The sequence below is a fragment of the Lepisosteus platostomus genome, chromosome 2 (assembly GCF_059453375.1).
Source record: "Lepisosteus platostomus isolate fLepPlt1 chromosome 2, fLepPlt1.hap1, whole genome shotgun sequence".
NCBI classification, from domain to species: Eukaryota; Metazoa; Chordata; class Actinopteri; order Semionotiformes; family Lepisosteidae; genus Lepisosteus; species Lepisosteus platostomus.
This window is the reverse complement of record NC_142612.1, coordinates 32,401,320-32,427,259: the sequence shown is the minus strand read 5'-3', so window position 1 is coordinate 32,427,259 and position 25,940 is coordinate 32,401,320. Positions and strand designations below refer to the sequence as shown.

Genomic DNA, 25,940 nt, shown 5'->3' with positions numbered 1-25,940 from the left:
CTAACCTTACTCTTTGAGGATTCTATATTACAAAGAATTTCAGGTGGACGATGGCCCTCCAGGCCCAGGAGAAAATACTACTCACCAGAGGCAGTTTAGGGTGGGGGTTTTGGCATTGGGCCATAGTTTAGGATACATGTGACTTTGTATACAGTCTGCCCCTCGCAGACCTTTGGAGAATGAAGCCCTGTTCTTAATGATTGCTGAAATTGATTGCTGCGCACAAAAATGAATGGTCCTCATTTGTTATGACCTCCGTAGTGAACTGTTGTTGGCCAAATGCCATTATATCTGGTGCTAGCAACCAAAAAGGCACAATGCTCATGATATGGGCTTCACACCAGAAACCCAGAAGGGCTACAGTCTTGTAATGTCCAGAACACTTTAATTGTTGGCATTCTGGGTAGGCTGAATTGTCCTAATAACTATAATGGTGTCAAAATAACATGTTTAAATTTAAGCACTGCAAATATCTGGTGTTAAAAAAAGTTCATGTAACTTTTGAGGTAATGTGATTTGAAGGATAGGATACATGTTATTCAGAAAGCATTGTTACATTGTAAAAGGAAAAGGCATCAATGTTCACGAGCGTTTAATTTGCAATTTGAGATATCTGATTTTTGTGTCAGCATGAAGGCTTTATTTATTTTCTGTATATAAATAAGAACATGTGACAGAAACCTGTCCAGTGACACAGCTGTTCATAAAATCCAATCATAATATACCATTACAAAAGAAGCCAACATCCAATAAATACAAATGTAACATTAAAAAAGATGTCTATACAGTACAAAGTTTTCTTGATTATCTACAATGTCCTTATCTGGAAAATTAACCCCATTTTCTTTTGTCAACCTCTGAATAAAATCCTCCCAACATTTCATGTCCTGGCATTAAAAATAAATTGTAACCATTTTTATTTGTTGTCGCAAAACATCAGAAAAAAAAGGAAGGGGAGAGGTGTCCTGGTACTATTGGAATGTAGCTTCAGAAAACAAAACCATTCAGCCCTGCAGAACATTTATTAAAACATTTGTAAAAAAACCCACTAGGGTCAAAGGTTAAACGGCTTCCCTCAATAATGGTATCCATGGTGATAGGAGCCCCTCTGATAGTCATCCTGGTAGCCGTCATGGTACCCCTGATGGTGATATCCATAACCCCCATATTCATCTTCCGGACACCTCATTCCCAAAGACTGCTGGATGGCCATTTCCTGCCGTCGGAGCTGCATGGAGTCCACAAGGTCATAGATAATCGCCATAGACCACATGGGAGAGGGGTACCAGGACTTCACATTGCCGTCCTTCCCGACCAGGAGCATGGAGAAATACTCCGGACTGATTTGGAAGTAGTTCCGAATGTCCTTCACCAAGGACATGGAGAGGCCTTCGCGGTCCACGGTAGCACTTCCTGCGAACAGGCAGAGAAAGAATGTTATAGTCCCCCTCGCCAGACTACAATTAGGTGGATCCCAGAGCACTTCCAGACTCCTCACAGTTCAAGACTTACGCAGCAGCTCTCCAATTGAGAGCACTTAGGGGTACTTTTAAGCATCTTTAAAGGAGTACTGTAAGAAGCTGTGAATCTATGCATTTTTCTAACACTTGAGCTCTTGTTTGTACTGAAATTGTAGCAAAAATCTCAGCAGCAGAAATTGTTGCAGCTGTTAATATATTTGCACAATGTTCAAAAAGCATTTCGTTACCGTGGAAACCAAGGCCTGGCACTCACCTACTGCCTTGGCTCAGTGATATTTCAATTATAAACTGTGTCTTTTGTGGCCAAAAGTCTTTGTTTTCTGGAGAAAATAAAGTGCTAATCTTACACAACTCACTCACTTATTCCCCTTTGACTCCATAGCACATTATTTATAATTTGTATTAAAATAAGAAAGTTTGACACCCTATACTAGTACACATAGAGACTTTGTATTAATCTTTTCATTGTAGGCATTCAGGATTCTGTAAGGTATGAATGTAGAAATACAGCTCTTCCACAGAGCTGTGGCTTTTGTCTTACAGTATCTTCAAAAGTTGGTATCCCACATTTGGACTAAGCTGTTTTTCAAGATGAAATATACTGGACATATACTGTATATTACTAATGAGAATTTAAACACTGATAAGAGGTTTATTCATTTTCACATCGCACACTTGAGATGATATCATGAATTGACAATATGGTCTGTGTATTTAACAGGATATACTGAACAGGTCCAGTGTAGTCAGGTTGGCAGACCAAATTAGGAGGAATAGTAATACAGGAGTTGCAAGGGACAAAAAAAAAGCATTAAAAAGGACAAGGGGAATGTATATTTTAAAATATAAAATGGATGTTATGTCAAAATTGTACAACTCAATAATAAAACCTCTTTTTAGAATATTGTATAAAGTTTTGGTCGCTACAGTGCACAAAAGAATCGGTTCATAGAAGAGCAACCAGACTACATTCCCGGACTTAAAGGAATATCCTACACTGACAGGATGAAGTAAATTAACCTTTTTTGTTTTGAACAGAGGAGATTATAAGGGGGCCTCACACAAGTTTTCAAAATGTCATCAATAAAGTCAGTTCAAAAGACTTCCACAAAACAGTAAATTTGTGAACCAGAAGATACAACGGATATCTTGGGTTTAGGCTCAACTCCAGATTTTCTTAATTTCAAATTCCTGTTTCTAACTACCATATGGGACACATGGTCAGAATGGTCTCCTCTGGTATGTAAAAGTTCTTGTCATTTAGAATATTGGGTACAGTATTGGTTGCTACTGTACATCACATCGTTTGTAACCCTTCTTGTGTTCTTATGCCTGACACAAAAACGCCATCATGGGCTTGGAAACTACCTGGAGTGCAAAGCAGTGGCAGTGGCACAGCTCTGCTTTTTACTCAGCTGTTTTTTAAAAACCTGCCAAAGTCTTGAGAAACCGTATTGGCCTGAGACCAAAGATACAGTAGATCTCGGCAGTGAGAGCTGGACTGAAATCGCAGACAGAGCTTTGCTGTACTTTCAAACTGTCTTTCGCTGTAATGTTCCGTCTGTTTTATAACTGCTTTCTGACAGTTTCAGAACAGACAATGAATCAATGTACCCTGTTTTGTTATGATGATTTGGTCATTTTTTTCCCGTCACTGTCAATATACTTTTCTAATTTACTGCCATTTTTTCTCAATATCAAGCCCTAGGATAACATAATAGGAGAGTAAATTAAAAATTATGGATTTATGAATATTACAAATTTAACGAAGGTGTAACACCAGCAAACACAACTCTGCACACCACCAGCCAGTTTCCTCCTCTTAAGAGGGTGCAGAATTCCAAACAGCTTCGCCCTACAGGTGGACAAACACAAAAGGGAATTGAACATTTCTGTGGTTTTACCACTCCCAACGACTTCATATATCCCCGGTTTCTCCTTCCTTACTGCAAAATATTTCTTCTTGGCCTACATCCTCCTGACTTCCCAGACTGCCGTTAGAGGGCCTGGAATGGCAGCAGCAGGCCCGACCACAGAGGTCTACCTGCCACACTGCGGGTCACCTGCAGTACTTCAGGCTGCACAAAGCCCAGCTGTGTCAATACAAGATGCTGGAGCTCTGTTATCTTTTAGAGCCACTGATTCAACTATTGGCAACTACTGCAAGAGGAGGGAAATACAGAAGGTTTTTGTCCTTATTTTTAAATGAATGTCTTGAACTTAAGACAACTGTGCAAGACAGGAGATAGCACAGTGCGGTTTGGCTGCCCCCATTCCTTATCACATGAATGTTCAAAGTGCTTTGTTGAATCACATCATAGTCACATTAGACCCAGTGAGTTTAGCTTCACCAATTATGGATGGAACCAAATATCATTTGTTAACGGAGGCCTACCTTTCAGGTCATTCATAACATCTGAGTATTTGTTTCTATGCCAAAATGTCTTCTTCTATATATACATTGAGTATAAATAATATTAACTTACAAAATTTAGGGTAGGAATCAACAGCTTCATTCTAACCTAATTCCAGTATTTCCAGCTCAATTACTGCGCATTTATTTTTCCTAAGCTAGAACAGAAATGGGTAGAGTGGGTAGAAAAAATACCAACTTGCCAACTCTGAGGTTCTCATGCAAACACTTCAAAGGGAACCATTTTCTTCTCTCAAGTGGCAAGTGTTGAACTGATGTACAGTACTGTGTATTTGCTCATCCAGTTTGACACAGAAACATGACTGACCTTCCTTGGAGACATTCCTGTCAATGCAGTTTAAAACAAAAGCTGGGGAGGAGGTCACACCCTAATCCGCCCACTTCCCCTGCACATACTGTACAAATCACACTTCTCGCTGACTCACACTCCTCCCTGCACCCCATCTCCACCCTAGCAGCAGCACCGTGGTTCGCACCAGAGATGCTGAAGTAGAGCAGTAACCTTACCATTGATAGGAAACAGCTCCAGTACCCCTCCTGCCTCAGGCCCGACACCAACTAGCTTCAGGACAGCCACGTGACGTAAACCTGGTGGCCAATAAAAGGTGTGTTAGTAGGACCATTTTCCTAAAAAGTAACAGAAGAGTAATCAATCGATTGTCAAATGCCTCAGAAGGTTATTCGTTAGGGAAATATATTTGTACCGACATTTGCTGTTAAGTCCTCAAAATATCCAAAGGTTAGGATCACTTTTATTTTCAGTCAACCAGCAGACAGTCTTGTTCTCTGAATAACAGACATCCCTTTTTACAGTAGTGGGAATTGCAATGCTTGTCATCACTGGAAAAGAAGCCGGAGGCTGTGCAGCTGGAAATGAAGTCTAGTTCAAACCAAACAAAAACAATCTTATCCTTTTTGAATGCATTCTTTAACTGCATCAACCGCACATGTCTTTGTCAAACAAAACAGATTTGTCAGATCTGCAAGTTCAGCGATAGTGTGCAAAAGCATTTACATTCCACAACTGAAGCTACAATTTTCTACTTTCAAATGTGCACATTTACCAATGTATATATTTACAAATAAAGGAAACATTCTTTTTAATGTTAGATTGTCAACATATGGCAGTTTAGAGACTATGAAGAAGTGCATTTTAAACCAAGAGCAGGAGGCACTTCTTCACAGAGGGTTGCAGCAGTTCGAGAGCCAGCTGCTTGGCCACATTGTTGAAGATAACATCTAACTTCTTTCAAGAAGTGGCCGAATGAGAACTGAGGCCAATTTCTGACTACCAGCCAAATGAGCCAGGTGGACCAACTGGCCTCATCTTGTTTATGTCCTTTCTCATGGTGTTATATCCAGCAGCAGTCAGCTGGTGTACAGATGAAATAAAATTCAGTTTTATTCTAGTATGCACATAATAGACTAAAACATATTGACAAAGGATTAAAAGTGCTGTGAAAAAATTAAAATAGCAACATGCCATATATAAAAAACTAATATTGTTCGTAATTGGTTTTGGTAGAAGATTATTTTGCAAAGCATTTTGAGTCAATTTTGTGACCCCTGACATGACACAATTACTAATAGAACATGAAAAGTAGAACAATAGCAATCTGTGTATGATGTGTGCGTTTCAAAGCCACTTTTAGAAACGTCTGGAGTGTGCATGACACAATAGGGCAATGAGCACAGTAAAACTCATCTTGTCTGCAAATCTCTTCTGAGTCATGGCGCTAAAATCCTGGCAAAGTCTTGTGGTTGTCTGGGAAACTGGGAAAATCTTTCAACTGACATTTGCAGCTGTCCACAAAAAAGGAGAGACATTTTCCACTGTGAGGAACCTTTGAATGACAATACGGCATTAAAATAAGGCTAACTTTACAGAAAATGAATGTTGAAGTCGTTTGGTCTAGCTGAGGTAGTCGAGATGCAGACTCCCTTCAGTCTGTGTTGTGTGTAGAAGGGAATAAAACTGAGCCTCGGTCGTTGTTCAGCCATCAGAACCCACGGAGGCCACAAGCTGCCGGAACTCACCCAGGTTGCAGGCTTGGCTGTTCAGAGCGTAGAGCTGCTGCTGATAGGCCCATTCCTCGTCAGACGGGGCGGAGATGACAAACAGCCTCCGCCTCCAGCGGAACCTGGCGCCAGCGGACACAAGGGAAACTGCGTTAGTCCGTCAGCCTCGAGCCACAAACCCATTCTTGAGCAAACACCCTGAATACCCTAAACGTCTTTACTGTATGCTAAAGCAGAAATTAATTGTGTTTCTTTTAAAGATGGGTGCTAAGGTTTTGACAAGCGCAGCTAAGCCTTGTTATGTTTATGGTCCAGAAAAGGTTTGAATTAAGGTTGAGGTTTAGGGGTTGAATGGAGTTAGGACTAGAATTCCCTAACGTAATGTAACAGTTCCTTCATTATGTTTCAGCTGGGCAAGTTAATACTGTCTGGAGTAGTCATTATTAGGCCTAATGAATAGCTAGGGTAGGTTTGGTCTTAGCCTAGGTGTATTGTGTGTATTGTCACGTTACATACAATTACATTAGTGCTGATTAGAGAACAATATTGTTTAGAAAACGTCATGACATATTGTTTTGTTCCAAGCAAAACACACAACATAAAACCGGAAAGAAAGAAAGATACTAAAAAAACGTATGGCTACATTACGAAAGAAGAAAAGCGGCTTCTACAAACAGTCTGGTTTTTGAATGAAATCTGCTGGAGGAGGTAGCCAGTTTTTCCACATGAGTCATTAGGACCATACTTTCGACTGCAGTGTCCAAAACCATGATGTAGTGTTGGCCCACTTAAAAAAATCCCCCTGCAGTGTTATGCCTGCACAAAAGCTTCATTTAATGACAGAAAATGCCTGATATTTGTCAAAAATCTCAGCCTTAGGTTGTACTGTTCATACAATGCACACTAAAGGTCTGGAGGGTTTTCAAACTCCAGCAGTTTTGTGAGGCTGTATTTGGAACAGGACATAAGCAGGCAATGAGCTCACTAGAAGCAACATATATTCACAGGACTTTCAGGTATGAGACTGATTCAGCCTCTGTTGATTTAATATGAATTCAGACTTTCCACCTCAGTCATCCAGCAACTTCATTCCTCAGTCATGCGTTATATAAAATGAAACAGTGCTGATCTGGACATAGCCCAGCACTGTAACAAAAAATACAGGACTTTGGGCCTCCTGATAAGGTGTTTGCTCAGAGTACAGAGCATGATGAGCAACTGGCCAGCAAATGACAATTCAAAAAAAGGAGAAGGAATAAAAAGAATAATTCCACATTTACAAAAAAATAAATAAAGCATCTCTCAACAAAGACTGAAAACCTGAACCCAACCAGACAATGTAGTGGACTATTTTTAAAGGACAAATTTTATTTTGTGACTAGGGACAGAGACAGGCAGATCCTTTGCAAGTGCTAGGAAAATGTAATGATTTTAGAACATTAGGTAAGGTTAACGATACATTTGAATAAGCTGATTAGAAAATAGCAATAAATGTTTCATGCACATGAACATGAATTAAACTGACACGTGAACTTGTGCTACTGAAACTCTATGGCAGGGCTGACCAATCCTGGTTCTGGAGGGCTGGTGTATCTGCAGGTTTTCATTCCAACTCAGCTCTGAGCGAAACCAGCTGGTTACTGGTTTAACTGGACTGATTTATCAGCTTCTCCCAGCTCTTCAGCAGCTTCTGCTTTAAAGAGACCGTGAAAATCAGCAGGCACACTGGCCCTGGAGGACCAGGACTGGACAGCCCTGGTCGGTGTCCTGGAGAGACTCGCAACCCTGTCATTTTTGTTCTATCCTAGCCCTTGATGAGTTAATTCATCTCTTTGAGCTTCCACTGTCTCCAACCCTTTAGCACACTGACGATCATGACAATCATGACACTGGGCCTTTCCTCCGTTGTTAGCAGTAAACATTGCTGTCCTGCACAATTATAATGCAGCTTTCAAAAGAGTGCCACAATACTCCGAAATGCCGAAATGTCACAATTATGAACCCAAACTTATTAACTGTCATGCGTTGCTCCTACCTTGACAGGAAGTTCTCCAGGGATCTTGGCTTGTCTTCCTTTTTGCAAAGCACTCCCTCTTTCTTCTGCTTCTCCATCTCCTTGATGCGCGAGGGAAAGGTGTCGATGAAGTCAAACACAGCCTTCATTGCAATGGGCACCTCGTAGTATTGCTGGGGTGGGGGAAAGGCAGAACAAGAAGTAAAAAATATGGATAAACATACTGTATATATAGAGGGTATTCTTCTGAGCAGCTGGGGACAAAAGCTAAATCTCAGATACTGTACAGGGTATGTCCGACCCAGTCCACTTAGTCTTACAGATCACCCAAATGAGAAACACTTGCAACTTATTGTTCAATTAAGCAAGTTATTTGTTCTATTAAGAGAACTCTGTTCCTTTATAAATGCAGAAGGTATTATGATTTATGTTCCAAATGATCTCAAAACTAGACCTAGATCTAACCAATCCCTTCATTGACTGATTGATTGATTAATTGATTGATCGATTTAATGATTGATTGATCGATCGATCCCGGCCTTTAGATATTGGTACAAGTAAGTGCCCATGAAACCTGCTGGACCGGGGCTGGACCGGAGCTCTTCAGAACCCAGGCTGAGGTCCCCTGCCGTAGGTGTAGCGAAATGATCTCGCCGAGCTCCAGCCCAGTTCTGCTTTTCCTCTTCTCTTTTTGTTTTGCTTAGGGGTTTCAAAAATCAATACAGAACCCAAAAGACATCACCAAAAAATGGCAGTTCTGTACTACCCTAGCCTGTAGTTCCCAATCCTGCTCCTGCAGGCCCAAACACACCTGTTGGTTTTTGTTCCCGTGGAAATCTCAGTTACACTCCTGAACCCTTACTCCAGCAGTTTAGTGAGGCTGTATTTGGAACAGGACATAAGCAGCCAATGAGCTCACAAGAAGCAACATATATTCTGAATAACAAACGTAATAACAGGATTGATTTGAACGGCTTTGGCTGTTTTCAGCTCTTAAACTACAAGCAGCCTCTGAACTACGGCATTTCATAAGGAAATTAAGAACCCAGGCTTTTGACGAGAAAACAACTAGAAAAAACCTGTTAGCACAATTAAAGCTTCGATTCGCTAACGAGGCTGGGAAGCTGGGCTGAAATGAAAAGCAGCAGGCTTGTGGACCTGATGGACCTGGACTGGGTACCTCTGACTCAAGCGTGTGTTTTGTTTGGTGAAAGGAAATGCCTGCTCAAACCCTTACTTCTGTCTGCAGAGGAATCCATTATGACAGTTCAACATTAATTAGTAGTTTCTGGTAAAATTCCTTGCCAAGAATTGTGGGTTATTTCTTGGTGCTTCTCACCAGTAGATGTCAGTAGAATATGGATAATTGTAATAACTACGACCAATAAAACAAGATTAAACCTCCAAGAAAACTGCTGCAGTACCTGCTTCCCTTTAACTTGAGGGACACAGTTCTGTTAATATTATATTCTTCTTTGATAATTAATTTTAATCAGTTAATTTTCATTGTTCATCTTTTCTCAGGTTGTTTCTAACGTTCTTTTCATATAATTGTTTGGAAGAATGGATATAAGAGTCTTTAGCACCAAAGCAACTTATATAAAATGATGTACATTTTATATAATTTACAATATACCCTTGTAGCAGTCCTAGCAGAGAGATAGTGTACAATATACCACGAAGCACAAAAAGGAGCAGACACAAACACCATAATTTCTCATTGTACACTTCTCCAGTTTCAGCTATATTGAGAAGAGGCTACTTGAGTACCACAGGTCATCAAAAAGCTACACATCTTTTATGTTCCCAACCTAAAAATATGCATTCAAGCATGTAAGCATTTTCTGCTTTATTTTGTCATTTTGGGTTTTATTACTGTGAATTGAACATAGAGTGTTACGCCAGGCCCCCGGAAGACTCGTCATTCCACCTCGCATTCCAGCACAGTTCCCAATTAGCCCTTTTTCCCCAGCCTATTTAATGCTGCCTCACACTCTTCCCTGCGCTCAGTATTAGGGTTTTCCTGGCTAGAGCTGCTCCCAGTCTCATTGTTATTTACTACTGGGTTTTTGGCTTCCTGACCCAGGTTTGTTCCCCGTCTACATCTCCTGGTTTCGGTTTTGGTACTTTTGCTCTCGTTCTGGTTTTGACTCTCCGCTTCCTCACGGTTTCACTCCGCCTCTGGTTATTTGTACTTTTGCATCGGCTAGTTTATCTTGGGCTTTCAGACCTCAGATTGTTCTTTCGACTACACCTTTGGAGTTTGCCCTCGTTTTCTGCATAGAGTCCTCACTACTTTTCGTAACATAGAGCTTTACAGTACAGTTTTCGCATTCATATTTTGAGATTTCTAGATCACTCTACAACACTGACAGCCACAAAGCAGATTCTTATTAAGTTTATGCTGCTCCTGCTGAAGCTCAGCACACAGTCCTGTCTTTGTATATAACATCTGTCAGCAGAAACCCCCTCGATACACACCGGCTTATATGCAATAGTGTTTGACTTGGACAGAGTAGAAAGTCAAAGTTTCCAAAATTAAATACTGCAGAATGAAAATACGGTTATCCAAGACATGGGAGTTAACATGACAAGTCAGCAAGTACTGCATTTATAGGTGAGTCATCCCAATGTGCTTGTGACCCAAAGACATCAAAGACTGGCCTCTCTAATGGGGGGGAAACTGTAAAACTGTAGAAAAGAAGGCGCTACTTGTTAACCTTGTAACATTTCTGATTCTAAATTGTTTAATATGTTGGCAGAGCCTGGCCTATCAAGTCCAAAACAATGTTTAAACTGTCCAGTTTAAAAAGAAGACTAAAAACCACTTCCACACACATTATATAAATTATGATCTTCTGTAGGGGGTTCCTGCATCAGGACTCAAAGTGATGCTCAGGATGAGTTGCCAGACAATGCTTGTGTCAATTTTTGTTCTGGACTTACATACTGTATATTCACTTTATTTATTTCATTTCATTGTCAATTATTTGCTCTGCAGATGCCCTTGTCCAGGGTGAGACGCCTTTATCCAGGGCACTAACCTTAACTTTCATGTCGAAGTCGGTGAGTACCATGAAGAAGTCATTGTAGGTCATGCCATACTCCTTTCTCAGCTCAATGATGAGGTCCTGGTTCATGAGGTCGTCTTCCTTCAGGCCTTTCATAGGCTTATCATGCTCTGTGACAGACAGCACCAGAGCAGCATCAATATCACACAGAGGGTTACTCACAGGGACTGGCAAGGATCACGGCAGAAAAACACGTGAGTTTGTCCTTTAGGAACCAAGCTTGGAGTGGAACTGAGCGATTCAGACTAAAATTGCAACATTTTCAAAATGCGTGATGACCATGTGCAGTTTTAATGCAAGGCAAGAGAAAGAGCTCAAATAAATCTGTCAAAAGACACAAGTCTACTGACTTTATGGCATGTACAGCATGTGCTTCTCTCACTCTCATCCAGGGTGTGATTGCTGCCTCTCAGGCCTGAGCCTGAGCCGGTACACAGTGCCTCCTCCAAACAGTGAGGAATTCTCCTCTGCCTGAAGGAGAACTGTGGGAGAATGCAAACACTATTCTGTGCTAGTGCATGCTAGAACATTACATCATCGTAACAGGCTCATCAACACCACAGGTATAGAAACATTTTGGAAAAGGAGCACAATTCCACTAAGTCTGGAGAAACTACATTTAACATGGCAGAACTCCAGAGATGGGGACGTGATGTAACACGCATACTGCTGTGTGCCTTTAACTTTCTATTTGTTCTGGGCAAAATCTTTTCTTCAGAGAAACGGACAGTGAAGTCAATTACTACCTCTCAGGAAAAGGCCATTCCCTTAGTGCTGGAAACAAGATGAGAGGAACCAACCTTCCAACACTTATTTATTTTCCTTTCTTTTAAAGTCTCGGGATTCCTGTTTCTAACCAGACAAACCTGATAAAAGCATATCTTCTAAAACCGGAAAATCAAGAGTTCAAAAAAGTTTAGCCTTTTTACCCTTGAGCATTTTGGAGAATCCCCATTTAAATATTCATTTTCACTGCCTTTGGGTTAAATATAGGTTAAGACAATCCACTTGGCTCAGCTCCTTAGGTAAGCAACAGAATTTGTTGTTAGAACTTAATAGGGAACAACTGCCACCCCCTCCTTTCGACTTGAGCATCTGGCACTGAGCTGTAAGCGCTCACCCTGACAGTCCACATGTGGCTTTTGTCAGGGCCACATGTGCACCAGGAATACGCTCATTGGCTCCTCTGACACTGAGTCCACAATCTCGACTCCCGATACCGCGTGGCGATTCTGGAGGATGTCAGGGTCATCCAGCAGAGCGCTCTTTCCATGACCGCAAAAAGGAAAGGGCTTAAGAGTTTTCTAAACAGAAATGTTTCAGACCTCTCAGAAGGGCATATGAAGACCTGTTAGAAAACATCTCACTAACACTCACTCTCTATATAAATATAGAGGAGAACAGCGTAAGGGTTCTTGAGGTTCCCACCCTTGCCGCTCCTGCCCTGCCAGTTTGTCCCTCACTGCCTGGGCGGGAACCCAGGTCTCCAGCATCACGCAACAGGGAACTTGCCGGCTGAGCTAAAGGAGAACTCCCTCAGCCCGAGCAGCTGAGATCCCTGTTATACACAGGGGCGTATTCGTTACAATAGCATGTTCCAGCTAAAGAGATGTCTAAGAACATACAACAGGTTACAAACAAGAGAAGGCCATTCTGCCCAACTAGCCTGTTTGAAAGTTTGCCATTAATTGATCCAGCGATCACATCCAGCTTTTTCTTAAAGGAAGCCAAGGTATTGGCTGGGTCGCTGGTTCCAGATTCCCACAACCTTCTGGGCAAAGAAGTACCTCCTGTTCTAACTTTTAAATGCCCTTCTATAAGAAGAAAGGCATTTCTACAAGACCCAGTAGGGTGAAAAAATCGTGGCTCAAACAACAGTGCAGCAAAATTCTCATTTCTGTCTCTGTCCAGGCAAACGAGACCTTAAATCTGTTTGCTGAGCAAACATTCCCAAGCTAGTTCCTGTGTCAGTGGTGAATGAAACATATTTTTTTCACGGGCACCTGCAAAGGGCAAACTAGGAAGGCACCTGTGCCAAGTTACTTTTCTGTCAGGCTTATGAGCCTTGTAATTCTGACAGTGCCCATCTTCTCTCATGCTTCTGTTTCCCACTGGCCTGAGCAGTCATGTCAGGTCATTGGCTGCAAAAACACCAGTCTGGTTCACATTTTTACCATCATTTATTATGGGGAGGACAGGCCAAACAAGAAAAGAGCATGATGTTTGAAGCCAAATTGTTTAATCCTTAATATCTGTCTTTTTTTTAAACAAAAAGGAAATGTAAGCAAAGTCACACTTGTACAGGATGTTCAGACACAGGTTTGGTGTAGCCTGACAAGTACAGGAACTGTATTTTGTAAATACAGTCCACTTTTGTCTCCAGTGACCCAAGACCAAACTCCAGCACAGAATAAGTGTGAAGTAAGCTTGCTGCTTTCTCCCACTTTATAAGGCTGAAGAGTCCCACTGGGCAGGAAAGCATAGCTATCTGACACTGGTCTCTCTCCCTAGACTTCTGCTGGTGCTACTGAAGCAGCCCAGCCTTGCAGAGAGACTAGATTTTACTTCAGAGTTAAGTAGCTCAAATAAATTTTTATTTTTGGAAATTAAGATCATGTTAGAAAGTGAGAGTGGAGAAAGTACATGAATTTTCAGGTCAAAGCCATATATTACTACAGCTTGAGTGCAGTGTTAGTCAGTGTTAGCTAGTCAAAGCTTGAAATCTAAGCAAGGCTGTACCTCAGCATTATTGTGATAGGAGACCTCCAAGATAAAACAAACTGGTTCTGTAACTGGTGGACCAGTAGGTGGCACTCTTTTCTTCTGAACCAGAATCTAATATTACGATATTACGATGACATGAGGTGCTATAGGACATGCTGTCAACACATTAAATTGGGAACATGAATGCTTCATCATTAAATTTTCCAGGGCTCTGCTTGTAAGAGCATAGGTTTCCTGCCCTTCTACAGTAGCTGGTCTCCTTAATAATCTCCCTTAAATCAACTGGAGAGTCAGTTTTCTCTCCACTTGATCCACTGTGCATCTACACAGAATGGCTGCTGTACATCATCCGGGTGAATCACTTCACTTGAGTGGTGGATGAAGTCAATCTCTTCCTATAAGCAAAGTGATGGAATTCTTTGCGATGAAATTGGTGCATAAATACAATTGTGATGATTTTTAAAATACATGCTTATGCATGCAATCACTTTTCTCTTCCATGATATCCCAAGGTTTATATCTTACTTACAGTTTACATTTTTATATATCATTATAGGAAAACAAACCTTTCTGACGTCTTCCAGACGGGCTGACAATTGTTTCAGAGAAATTGCAAAACCAAAAAACAAAGCTCTTACCCAGCTGATAGTGGTCGATCTTCATGGTGTTATTAGTCAAAGTGCCAAAAATGGTGATGATGGAGACTTTTCTGATTGCCATCTCACACACGTGCTCCAGGTACTCATCCCTCTGCTGCACGTACATGTTGTGCTCCTCGTGAGGCGAGGTGATGACCTGGAGGAGAGAAAAGTTGGTGGCTGAATGTGCACAAGACTGACAATCCACTGGAATGAACACAGACAAAATCCATCCATGATCAGAGAGGCCACTCTCTCCCTGCAGGGGTCACAGTAACCTGCAGCCACTCCCAGGGAGACAGGGCATGACGTCAGGCTACATCCTAGGCAGTCAGCATGACTTTGGGAACTCAGTGAAGATGTAAACGCCACATACTGTATCATAAAAGACCCCTCACTCTGGAATCGAACCCAGGACCCGGAAGCTGTCAGAAAGCCATGCTAACCACTATAACAGGGTGCAAACCCAGGAAATGAAAGAAATTCACCAGCCTGAGGAGGTGACCAGATTGTGCTGTACGTTTTTACTCATGCAAAAGATCATATACTGTATGAATATGTCATAGATTCAGCTGGACTCTCCTAATGGAAGTTAAAGCCTGCCATGCCCCTGCTGTCTTGGCTATTCTGGCGTGAGTCTGAATCTGATAAAACAGGGCAGGCGGCTTGACACGAAACAGCTTCCCAGCCTGGCAGCGGAATGAGTTCTCTCAGTTGGACAATCTGATAATCTTCTAAACCCTAATGTGCTCAGACTGGGTATTCAAAAACCTTTACTGCTTTTTGTTTTGTTTAATCCCTGCGGGGAAGTCTCTGCTGTAACAATAACAGATCAAGGAGGAAAAATTGTCTTTTTATATATGGAGAGGCAAAAAACAACACACAGTGACTTTGCACAGCTTTTGTCCTCCAGACAACATTCCAGGCCTCCTCCATAAAGCAAGCCATCAGCAAGCACACAAATGCTTCAGCATTTGAAGCTACTGTACTTCAGCTTGGGGTGCATTTAGTGAGTGAGTGAATGAGTGAGTTAGTGTTGCCATTTACCCCTTCCTCTTGACTGACTGGTATGACTTTCTGTTTTTTTTTTTTTGGAAAAGTGACCTCTCCCCCACTGTTCACACTGCTTCATTGGAAAAATAATAATGTGCCTCAGCCCTTAAAAATGTCTGTCCACACCCCCCTGAAACCGAGCTAAAGAAGTGTAGGATATATTATGCAGTGCTTTACTCCAGAGGTACAGTAGAAAAACGTTTCAAAATGATTTTTTTAACGAAGAAACTATATCCCCAATTAATTGGGCCATCGTAAATAAATTTTTTATCGTCATAAAAATTCTTTTTAGAATAAAAAGACGCATGCCCTGGAGCTGAAGTAACTCTTCGTTTCAAAACAAATCTCACACGGCAGAACGAGTCTTTAATCTTCGAATGCAACTCTGTTCATGCAGCCGCTTTGTAGGACAGCTGGGGCACCTGCAGTAGTGCTACAGGTGTTCCTCATACCTCCTGTTCTTTTTAGGAGGGCTGCAGCAAGGAAGAGCCAAATAGCCATCAAAAATCAGCCGGGGGACCTCCCACTTTAATTTGGAAACCCTGGGGGGAATTCACGGAGCAGAGTAAAGCCGCACTTACAAGGAGCCGTCGTCGATTTTCGAAGTAATCGAGGAAGGCCGCCAGAGAGCTCTTGGCCGGTGGCAGCGGCTTGGCAGGTTTCCGGTAGTCCTCCTTGTCCGGACTCTTGCTTCCTTTCTTGCCGCTCTTCTTGGGCCGGCCCTCGCCCTTGCCGTCCTTGCCCGGTTTGGCCTTCTTCTCCCCGTTCTCCTTCTTGGCTGCTTTCTCCGGCTTGTCTCCCTTCTTCTTCTTCTTCTCCGCCTTGCCGGGCTTGCCTTTGCCCTTCTTCTGGGGGCCCGCCTCCGCCGCCGTCTCCTCCTCCACGGCCTCGCCGGGGGTGGGCTTCCCCCCGTCGTACTTGTCCTCGTACTCGTTGGTCAGGATTTTGGTGGCGCCCTTCTTCTTGGGGGGCCGGGCTTCTGTGGGCTTGTGCTGAGGTGGCGTAAGGTGGGACTCCTTGCGCCCATAATCCTTCTTGTCTGTGCGGTTGTCCCCCTGGCGGCCTGTGGTGTAGGCCTTTGTGTAGTACTCAGAAGGAGCAGTAGGATCTGGGGGTGCAGGAGTTTTGGGGTATTTGCTAGCAGGGGTGAAGGCCTGGTGTTGTCTCTCCTTGCGGTGGTCATATCTCGTAGGGGGGTAATAGTAGGGCTCCGCAGTGGTGGGTCGGCGTCCTCCGTGGTGGGAGTTTCGGCGCACCTCTGGCATCCAGTGAGGAGTGCCTGGAGCTTTAGGGGGTTTCTCAGTTGTCGGGGGGACCGTGGTTGTGGTGACGGCGCGTGTGGTGGGTGGTGCTGTGGTGGTTGTCGTGGTAGTCGTGGTGGTGGTTGGCCTAGTTGTTGTGGTTGTGGAGGTTGCTGTGGTGGTGGGGGTGGTTGTCGGTTTTGTGGTCGTCGGTGGCGGGGGCGCTGGGGTCTGCGTGGGCCGCCGGACCACCTTCCTCCCTGGCCTACTGTCCTCCGGCGACTCAGTTCTCTGGGTGGGCCTGGCCCCCCCTGCCCCGCCGCCGTCCACCACCACGCCCTCCACGCCAGCCCCCTTGCATTTCTGCACAAAACCCTTCTGCCTCAGCTTCTCGATCTTGCGCATCGGTGTCTGGTCGATCACTTCGTAAAGGGCCTCCAGCCGCACCGGGTAGGGGTAGCGCTCCTCCACCTGCAGCGTCTTCCGCAGCAGCACCATCCCGAACTTGCCCTTTTCCAACTTCAGGAAGCTCATCATCTTGGGGATGAGCGCCGGGTCCAGGGGCTCCTCGACGACCTTCCCCTCGCTGGTTATGCGGCGCACTGTCCCGCCCATCTCCCCCTCCTCGTGGAACATCACGATCTGCTGCACATGCCGGTCGGCCAGCTCGCAGTAGACGTCCGGCTTGAGCAGGCTCATCATAAGACGGTAGTAGCCCTCAGAGGCGTGCGGGGCGGAGATGACCCACACGCGATTTTTCCCTGCAAAACTTGCCAAGACGTTCGGGGAGCCTGCACCGGAAGACACGCGCACCGGTCTGGAGCGGGGCCCGGGAGTGCCATCATCCTGCACCATGCCTCTGGGGCTGTGCCTCCCAGAATCCCCCTGTCTCCTAGCGGGTAGCGCCTTCCTCGGCTGCTCCCTCCTGGAAGGAGCTGCGCTCTGGTCTCCTTGCATCTCTCCGGCTGAAACGGAGGAGGCAACCGCTGGATCAACTACCCTAGCGGAACGTCCCTGGGCCGCAGCGAAAGCACCTTTTTGCAAACGTGTTTTGTTAAGCCTTGCTCGATGAATTGGCAGCAGCTTCAGTTTGGTATATCTGTCAACGGCTGAGATTTCAGAGGCGCATATAGCCCCCAGCGCAAGGAGCACGGCTAAACTGCACAGTAATGTCCGCATCATTTTACAGTCCTCGCAAACACAAGATCTGCTAGTAGAGAATATAGCAGCCGTTACAGCACATGGAGTTGATCGTCTTTTGAAGCTGCTGGTCCCCCTAGGATCACTGTCCAGAAGCCAGATGATGCAGGCAAAAGCTGAGTTTACAGTTTTGCCTAGAAATCATAGCGTCCCTCGCTGAAAGTGATATCGAAGTGGCGTTTTCTTTGCAAACGACAAGGTGTTATTCAGATGCAGAAAAATAAGTATAAAAATGAAACGGCTTACTTTAAAATGGAAACAAGACACTCATAAAAGCACACTGTTAAGGGAGCTGTCATTGATCTTCTCAGTTATGAATCTGAAACATTCTTGTCAATTGAAATTAAATCCATAAAAAGATGCGAACGTCGGGAAAATAAAATGTCTTCAACCAAGCTTTTTTTTAAAATGAATGTACAGCTGTTATTTTTATAAGTAAAGCAATATCGTGGCAAACCCGATTCCCCCTGATCTTGAATCTTGAATTAAACTGCATTATTATTATGTTCTGTCCGATGTCTATTCGTCCAAAGTGTTTTTTTTTCCAGTTCAGAATTATATTCCAGAGAAAGGATCAAAGCTGTTAAACGTCTTCTTTGAGCGAATGCAGATGTTTTATTAGCAAAATTGAAATGGCATTGAATAATCAAAACAAAATAAATTTATCCGCTCCCATAAAATTCTTTCCTTTCCCTGGTACTGTAGATCGCCTTTCAGTAACTCCAGACTGCAAACTTCCTCTAACTGGTAGAATTCAGCTACCGTGTAGTTTCTACCCTTTCATTCGGATAGAGTTTTCCTGTTTCCGGCTGAGAAAGATTTTATACCGTCTGCACAGCCGAAGGAAATCTCAGGAAAAGTGACGACGGAGGGGAAAGGAAAAAAACTCTTCTTTTCCCCTTCTTTTGGATTCGGTCCCAGAAATGTCAGGGAAACCACAGCCTCTGTGCCCTCCGGCGAGCTGAAACAAGGAGCAAACCACTTGAGAGAAAAGATAGACAAAAACTACTGTATCTGCGATCTGAGCAGCAGACCCTCACTAGGAAAACGGGATGGAAAAATGGATTTGAACAACAAACACCGCCTCCCCCCCCCAAAAAAAAAACCTTTATCGAAAACTCGGTACTTAGATCTCTGCCGACGTCTACTTAAATGCTGGAAAATTCCGTTCATGTATGTTTTAAGGCAACCGGTTAGCCGTATATATTCAATATTTGCAAGCTATTGTGCAGGGCTTCGCATTTATTTATAACCGCTGTCTCATAGAATAAGCTGTTTTTTTCTTACTTCATTTATGTTTTGTGTTGTTTTGTTTTACGTGTTGTTTTTACATATAGGTTTGCCCGAAAACCAAACCAAGAGAAAGAAAATAGTTTCTTTTAATCTTGGACCTGAGAGGAGTATTGTTTCAAGTTTCGCATTGTTCCGTTGTTAAAAACTTCATTTGTATCATAATAAGAAATAATATGAGACAGTTTCAATTGCAACATTCCTCGAAAACAAACGAGATAATTTTTTTAAAAGTATTGCCAAAAGGGATTTCAGTGACTATTTTGTCATGATATTAAATATGTCTTTACTGAGCAACGTGACCAGATTATGACTTTCCAGACTTGGAACATAAATACACTCTAATTTTTGCCCATTATTATCATATATCAATCCAATTGTAAAAAAACCTATAGGATGACATCCTGTAAACAAATGAGTTCACCTGAGTGAACGCTATGGCCGCTTAATGTCACGGATAGGTTTGTTTGAGCCCCCTGAACACCCGCTCGCCACACAAATGCGCGACATTTTCTTTAACAATTTGCACTTGCATGCTGTATAAACACACACACACACCACGGGACTGTTGGAAGAAGATTTCTACGAATTAGATTAATTGTTCTGGAAAATATTAAAAATAACACTGAAGGGAGATAAGACACAGATCAGTATATGCAGTACAGTAGCAGTCTTAATGAAATTTAGATACTTATGTTAAAAAGTATAATTATTAAGATAATTATACAGAAGTTTAATTTTTCTCGTTCTATCTTCTCTCTCCTCAAACGTAGGGCTCTTTCACACTCTGTTTTATGAGTCTGGGTAATGTTTATTGTTTTATATAATGTTAACATTTTCCGTAAATTAAAAATACTTGGCGTTGAAACTACGGCATGTATGTTTATTTGTGTAAAAACACTCGAAAGTTACAGTTTGAAACGTTTACATTTTCGTACTGTAGCAGAATTTACATAATTTGTGGGGTACTAGAAATCACTGTCCTGTTCTTTTTTTCTTTAATGTTACTAGTTTTATATTTTCAAGCAAAAATGGGCTTTACTATAGCAACCCTTGGTCAGAGGGACGAAAGTCAGCTGGGAATACACGCAATTCCATCTATGAGACCGCAAAGCGCATTGCAATTTTTAAACTCTTGCTGTGGGTCTCAGGGACTGGATCATTCCTGACGATTTCCGTGCAGGAGATTGTAAAGATCGGCAGCCAGAGGGACGACTGGAAATAATGAACATTCCAGAGACGCCCTTGTCATAGATTCTGACCTAATTACTACACTGTTCTGGAATCTTCCAGGACTAAAATTGTGTCAGCTTCCGAGATTAGAGTTCATCTACAGCGGTTTAATTACGTGATCTGTTATTATCTGTTAATAATACATTTTAAGTTGCTGTAAGACGTTGAAAGAACATTTGGGTTTTTGTAGCTGCTTTCGGAAACAATGGATGTTTTGTAGTTACACAGCAGGTAATTCAAATCATATGTCTGAGTACTCCCGAATTATGGATGTTGGGAGTGCGCTTTTTCTGCCAATATTTTCCGGGGCAGTGTTTTGAAAATGAAAATGTGCGCTTGATATCGACAGATGAAGGCTGCTTTAAGCTTATAAGAAAATAACAAGCGCTCGAATGAACTTTTTCACCTATTCAGCCATTCCCATTCAACACTCCCACCTCACCAGTGCAACAACAGGACTGAAACACCCAAGATCGCAGTACAGGCAACTCCCCCTCCCTGACCATAACAAACTTCGTGAGATGAGCTGTCTTATTCTAATAATAGTAACACTGCATTTTATTTTACTGCTTTCACACACACACACAAAAAACTTTCCAACGCGGTGTGACAGGGCGTATATAAACTGCAATAACTATTAAAAATAGAAAACAAATCATAGTAAATTGTCACTATAAAAGTACCGGTAAAAAAAATCAACTTTAAGCGAGTTTTTAAAGTGTTCTCTTAGCGGAGTTTCCAATGCATTTGGCCAGCGAGGTCCACAGACTGTGCTGCGCCTGTGTGGAACTGTAAAATACCTTGTTGTTTAATAGCCTTTATTTTCCGAGGCAATATTTCTCTTTCCTTTACTTCATTCTTTTCAAACCATTTGCCGTCTGCCACTTTGGCTAGCATTTGTTTAGGTTAAAAAATTAAATGTTTTTATTTCCTCTGTCACCTGAGCAAAAGGCAAATTGATTTGGTGCAGCTATAGTCTATATGAAGGGAGGAGTGGTTAAGATTGACTTCCTCACTGGGCTGTTGTTGGTTTAATTCCCAGGTGGTGGGACTGCTGTTGAATTCAGTGAGGTACTTCTTCTAACTGTGTAAAGATCTACAAAAGTACATTTTGGATAAAAACATCATCTTAATACATTAACTGTATTATGTGAAAAGATGACACAAACAGTCAAGCAAGCCAGAAACCTACAGGTCAACTGGCTCCTTTTTGGACATAGATGTACAGGTACAGTATGTCACAGGGTGACAGGCGTGGGAGCAGGACAGTGGCTTGAGGGCTATGCCCTGTGTTTTTGTCAGGGTTTGGTGTGAGTTTCTCTCTTTTGTGTCTGCTTCCTTCTCCTATTCAGATCTTCCCGTTGTCCTAGCACAAACACTGCAGCAGACGACAACCACCGCAGCTTGAATGTCACACTGTCTGCCTGGTTTACCCATCGATCACCTCACAGTCAGAGGCGACGTGTTAGCTGTGTGGGGGGGAAAGAGCAGGCTGAGGCTGGACCTGAAGGACAAAGGAGGGAGGGCCAGAGTGCTGAGACACCTGGTCATCTGCATACAGTCGATGCCTCAAGCAGCCTGCACTTGTCTACAGTATGTCTGCCTCCCCACAACCACCCAGACCCTTGTTTGCGTCCTGGAGCCCTGGAGAAAGACAAAAAGTGTAGGGGTGTTACCCTGGCATCCTGGCCAAATTTCCCATTGGCCTTTACCAATCATGGCCTCCTAATAATCCCCATCTCTGAACTGGCTTCATTACTTTGTTCTCCTCCCCACTGATAGCTGATGTGTGGTGAGTGTACTGGTGCACTATGGCTGCTGTCGCATCATTCAGGTGGTGCTGCACACTGGTGGTGGTGGAGGGGAGTCCCCATTACCTTTAAAGCACTTTGAGTGAAGTGTCCAGAAAAGCGCTATATACTGTAAGTGTAAGAAATTATTATTATTATACATATAAGCATCGGGCAGTGGAGCCCAGGGGGAGAGGGGGATCTGTCTCTCCTCCCCTGCCTTGCGGTGGTTTCAGGCACCAGAGTAGGGGAGGTCCAATGTTCCTCAGGATTATCGGGACAAAGGAAGAAGCTGGCATGACAGCCAGAGGGCTAAGCAGAGGTTTCTGCCTTTCTTTGGTAGAAAAAAGAGATGCACGAAGGAAGAAGGAGAGATAGGAGCAGGAGAGATGCAGGGGGATGACGTTTTTTTATTGGAATGTGATAGAGAGCCAGGGGACTGTGCTGTCTTCAGGGAGTGCTCTGTGGGACTTCTTTTCTGTCTTCTTATTCAGTTAGTGAATATAATACGTTTTTTTGGGTGGTGCGGTGGCTCTGTGGTTAAGGATCTGTGGCTGGAAGGTTGCCGGTTTGTATCCTGCGGCAGGCAGAGGAATCCTACTCCGTTGAGGCCCCCTATGCAAGGCCCTTAACCCCAACTGCTCCAGGGGTGCCGTAGAAATGGATGACCCTGCGCTCTGACCCCAAGCTTCTCTTCCTGTCTGTGTGTCTCATGGAGAGCAAGCTGGGGTCCTGGCGTGTGGGTGTGCTGACCACCTGTGCAAGGAGAATGCAAGGCTACATAGACCTGCTATGTTACAGCTAATGTGGCTTATACTGTATAATGAGATTGTTCAACCCTGCTGTGACTGGCCTGCCTCTCAGCAGGTAGCTCGTGAGCTCTGAGCATGTGGACAAACCCCAACGGAAAGAACAGAACTGTGCAATGAGCATTGAGCAAACGTCTGCAACATACAAGAGAATACTGTACTAGTGAATCCCTTTATATACCAAAGAGTTCTAGATAGTGGCTCTCTTCACCAATTATTCAATAAATTAACAAATTCACCACGTGTGATCCTATTTACACGTAATAGAGGCCTAAACCACAACAAGTACAGGTGAACTGAAACTTTTAGGTTAATTACTAGACCTAACTACTGTATGACTGTTCAAGGCATCTAAGCATGTTTCATATTGTTAATTCAACCCAAATGCTAAACAGTTTGCTTCCTGGGCACTTTCAGAAGACATCTCACCTACTGATCCAGATAAATATATGGGAATTGTACATACTGCATTGCAAAACCATCAATACATTGGTTTGGAAAGGGGAAATTAACCATGAAAATAAATAAAATAAAATAAAATGTAACCCCCCAAAACAAATAACTTCTTAGAAGCCATAAAACTTCAACCAGTTAATATGTCTGGACACAGTTGATTTTCAGCATGATTTTCATCCAACCATTCATTATCAGGAATATTTTTATTCCTGTTGAGGATCTGTGAATGCAGAGTTCATTCTACACCCGGGATAGAATGCCTATCTAAAGCAAGACAAACACAGCAACAATATAGATACACCAACTGATGTAGTCAGTATATTTTTAGGTGATGAGAAGAAACTACAATGCATGATTTTCTAGAGGGACAAAAACAAAAATTGTCTGTAAAGAGATCTATAAGATGTGGTGTGGGTCACCAAACAACTATCTTTCAAAGGGGTATTCGTGTGTCCACTTGTTGAACTGTCAAAAAATGTGTGACCTGACCAAGCGATTGTGTAACTGACTTCGGCAGTTGAGTGTTTGTGTGACCATCATGATTATATAAGATCACTTTGAAGAAAGAAAATTAACAGGCTGGCTTATTTAAAGCCTCTTGTAAAGCATGTCATCAAGACTTCCTTAATAGGAAGAATTACCCTCACAGAGTATGATATAGGGTGAATACAACATATAAATCAAGTGATTTTGTTACGCAAATCAGGATTCAAAAACCACCCTACATTTTTACTGACCTCTTGAACATTTGTCAGCTGAAACTATATTAAAAAGACAACTTATTCCGCAGAAAAGAGATGTAATTATGTACATGTAGAAAATTAAGTGCATGTGGGATGTTAGGAAAGCCTGATCCACCCACAGCAGACTCTGTACTCTGCAATTGAGGCAAAGCTTTTATGACAGGAGAGGACAATAAATCTTGAACTGCCACTGGGGTCAAGCACAATGGCAACAGAAGTTGCTTAATTAGTATTCTTATTGTAACAATAAAACTTTATTTAAATCTGGCGTTCACTTTCTGGAAGAAAACACCAGCATGGCAGTAAACAGGGCCCTGCCATTTTAAACCAAGCAACTCCATGATACAAAACGGAAAATATGTACAGTATGGGACGCAGTACCAATCACAAAATGGAACAGGAGCACAAAAGGCGTTTGACCCTTTGACATGCTTTGTACCTGACAAAGGGAGGACATACAGAAGGTGAATATTTTGGGCCACAAGTATGGAAGAGTCGTGAACCATTGAGACCATTCCTGAACCAAATCATGGTTTGGATCCCTGTATGAGGGGCTTTTTAAAAGTTCAGTGCAGAATCCCGAATGGCTCTGTGGGAAGAGATGGTATGGAAGAAGGCCACTTTGGATCATTACCCATGCTCCCGAGTGTTCCTGCCTTTAAGTGCAGCAGTGTCTCTCGGCGGAGGTCTGCGCGATGTCCGGACTGTTATTTCTGTCCTCTCTCACATCTGTTCAAAGTTATTGCAGTGCAGGGAGACTGCGCCCCTTTGATCTGGGATGCGTCTGTCCTGTCTTTGGCTTTGAGCACGTGAACGTTCCCCCCTCCCCACCCTCAATTATCTGTCAAGTCTTTAAAACCCAACTTGTGAGCTCCCCAAGGCCTCTCTCAAGATGAGATTCCACAGGCTTTTCGCACCCACATTATTATTGAACAAAAAATGTGCATCATTAATGTGGTGCGCAGAGTCACTTCCCAACAAAATTTGGCATGCTCTATTAGCTGGTTCCACCACAGTAAGCTTACTGTCCTCTACTGGAGAGTTTTTCCAAATGATGCAGATTTTTATTATACTCGCAAACTTTCTGTAGCTGTTTTGAGGTCCTTGTGATTAAAGCACTACATTCTTCTTCTCAATTGCGGGAACGAAGTGTGGTACAAATTATGTGAGCACGCAGTCATTTTCTCAGCTATATTTGCTTTCAAATAATGTGCTAAAAAGTCCTGAAAACCGCTAGCTATGATTTCACATCTGCTTTTTTAATTTCATAGTCTGGACAACCTTGAGCGAGACAGACTTCATACCCTTTGTTTGGCACCCCTGAGGACCAACAAAGAAACACTTCTTGAAGATGGCAGTAAAGCTGTAACATTTGTCTGCTGTTTTTTAGTTCTGTGAAGCCCCGATATCCTACTTCAGCAGAAGACGAACTCAACGGCCAGTGGCATTCATCATCCCACGAGTGGTTTTTCAGAGAAGCCATGAACGCAACATACGCTGCTTTTGTGCTACAAATAGAATTACAATAAAGTTATTCACGAGGAATGACAATAGCCAAAGTGGGTGTAATGGTAGAATGTTTTATTGAATTTAGTGAAAACCTTAGCTTAACCTGCTTGCCCGAGGGATTTAATTAATTGAAATTTGGGCTATTGCCTCCCCTCCACCTCCACATTTACCCCCTTTCAGCAAACTCCCTAGCGCAGTCCTTGCAGCGGTAGCTCGGATCAGCTTGCTTTTCCTT

The 25,940-nt window shown here is 42.9% G+C and overlaps 1 protein-coding gene across 1 annotated transcript; it reads right to left on the bottom strand.

Moving 5' to 3' along the window:
- Positions 1-617: 617 nt before the first annotated feature.
- ccdc80 (coiled-coil domain containing 80) lies at positions 618-18,903 on the bottom strand. Its single transcript, XM_088605612.1, has 7 exons — positions 16,016-18,903; positions 14,382-14,538; positions 10,993-11,129; positions 7,970-8,121; positions 5,953-6,056; positions 4,423-4,503; positions 618-1,413 (listed from the first exon to the last, which is right to left on the bottom strand). The coding sequence occupies exons 1-7, from the start codon at positions 17,855-17,857 to the stop codon at positions 1,076-1,078; spliced, it is 2,811 nt and encodes a 936-aa protein (XP_088461738.1). The 5' UTR covers positions 17,858-18,903; the 3' UTR covers positions 618-1,075.
- Between the last annotated feature and the right edge of the window lie 7,037 nt (positions 18,904-25,940).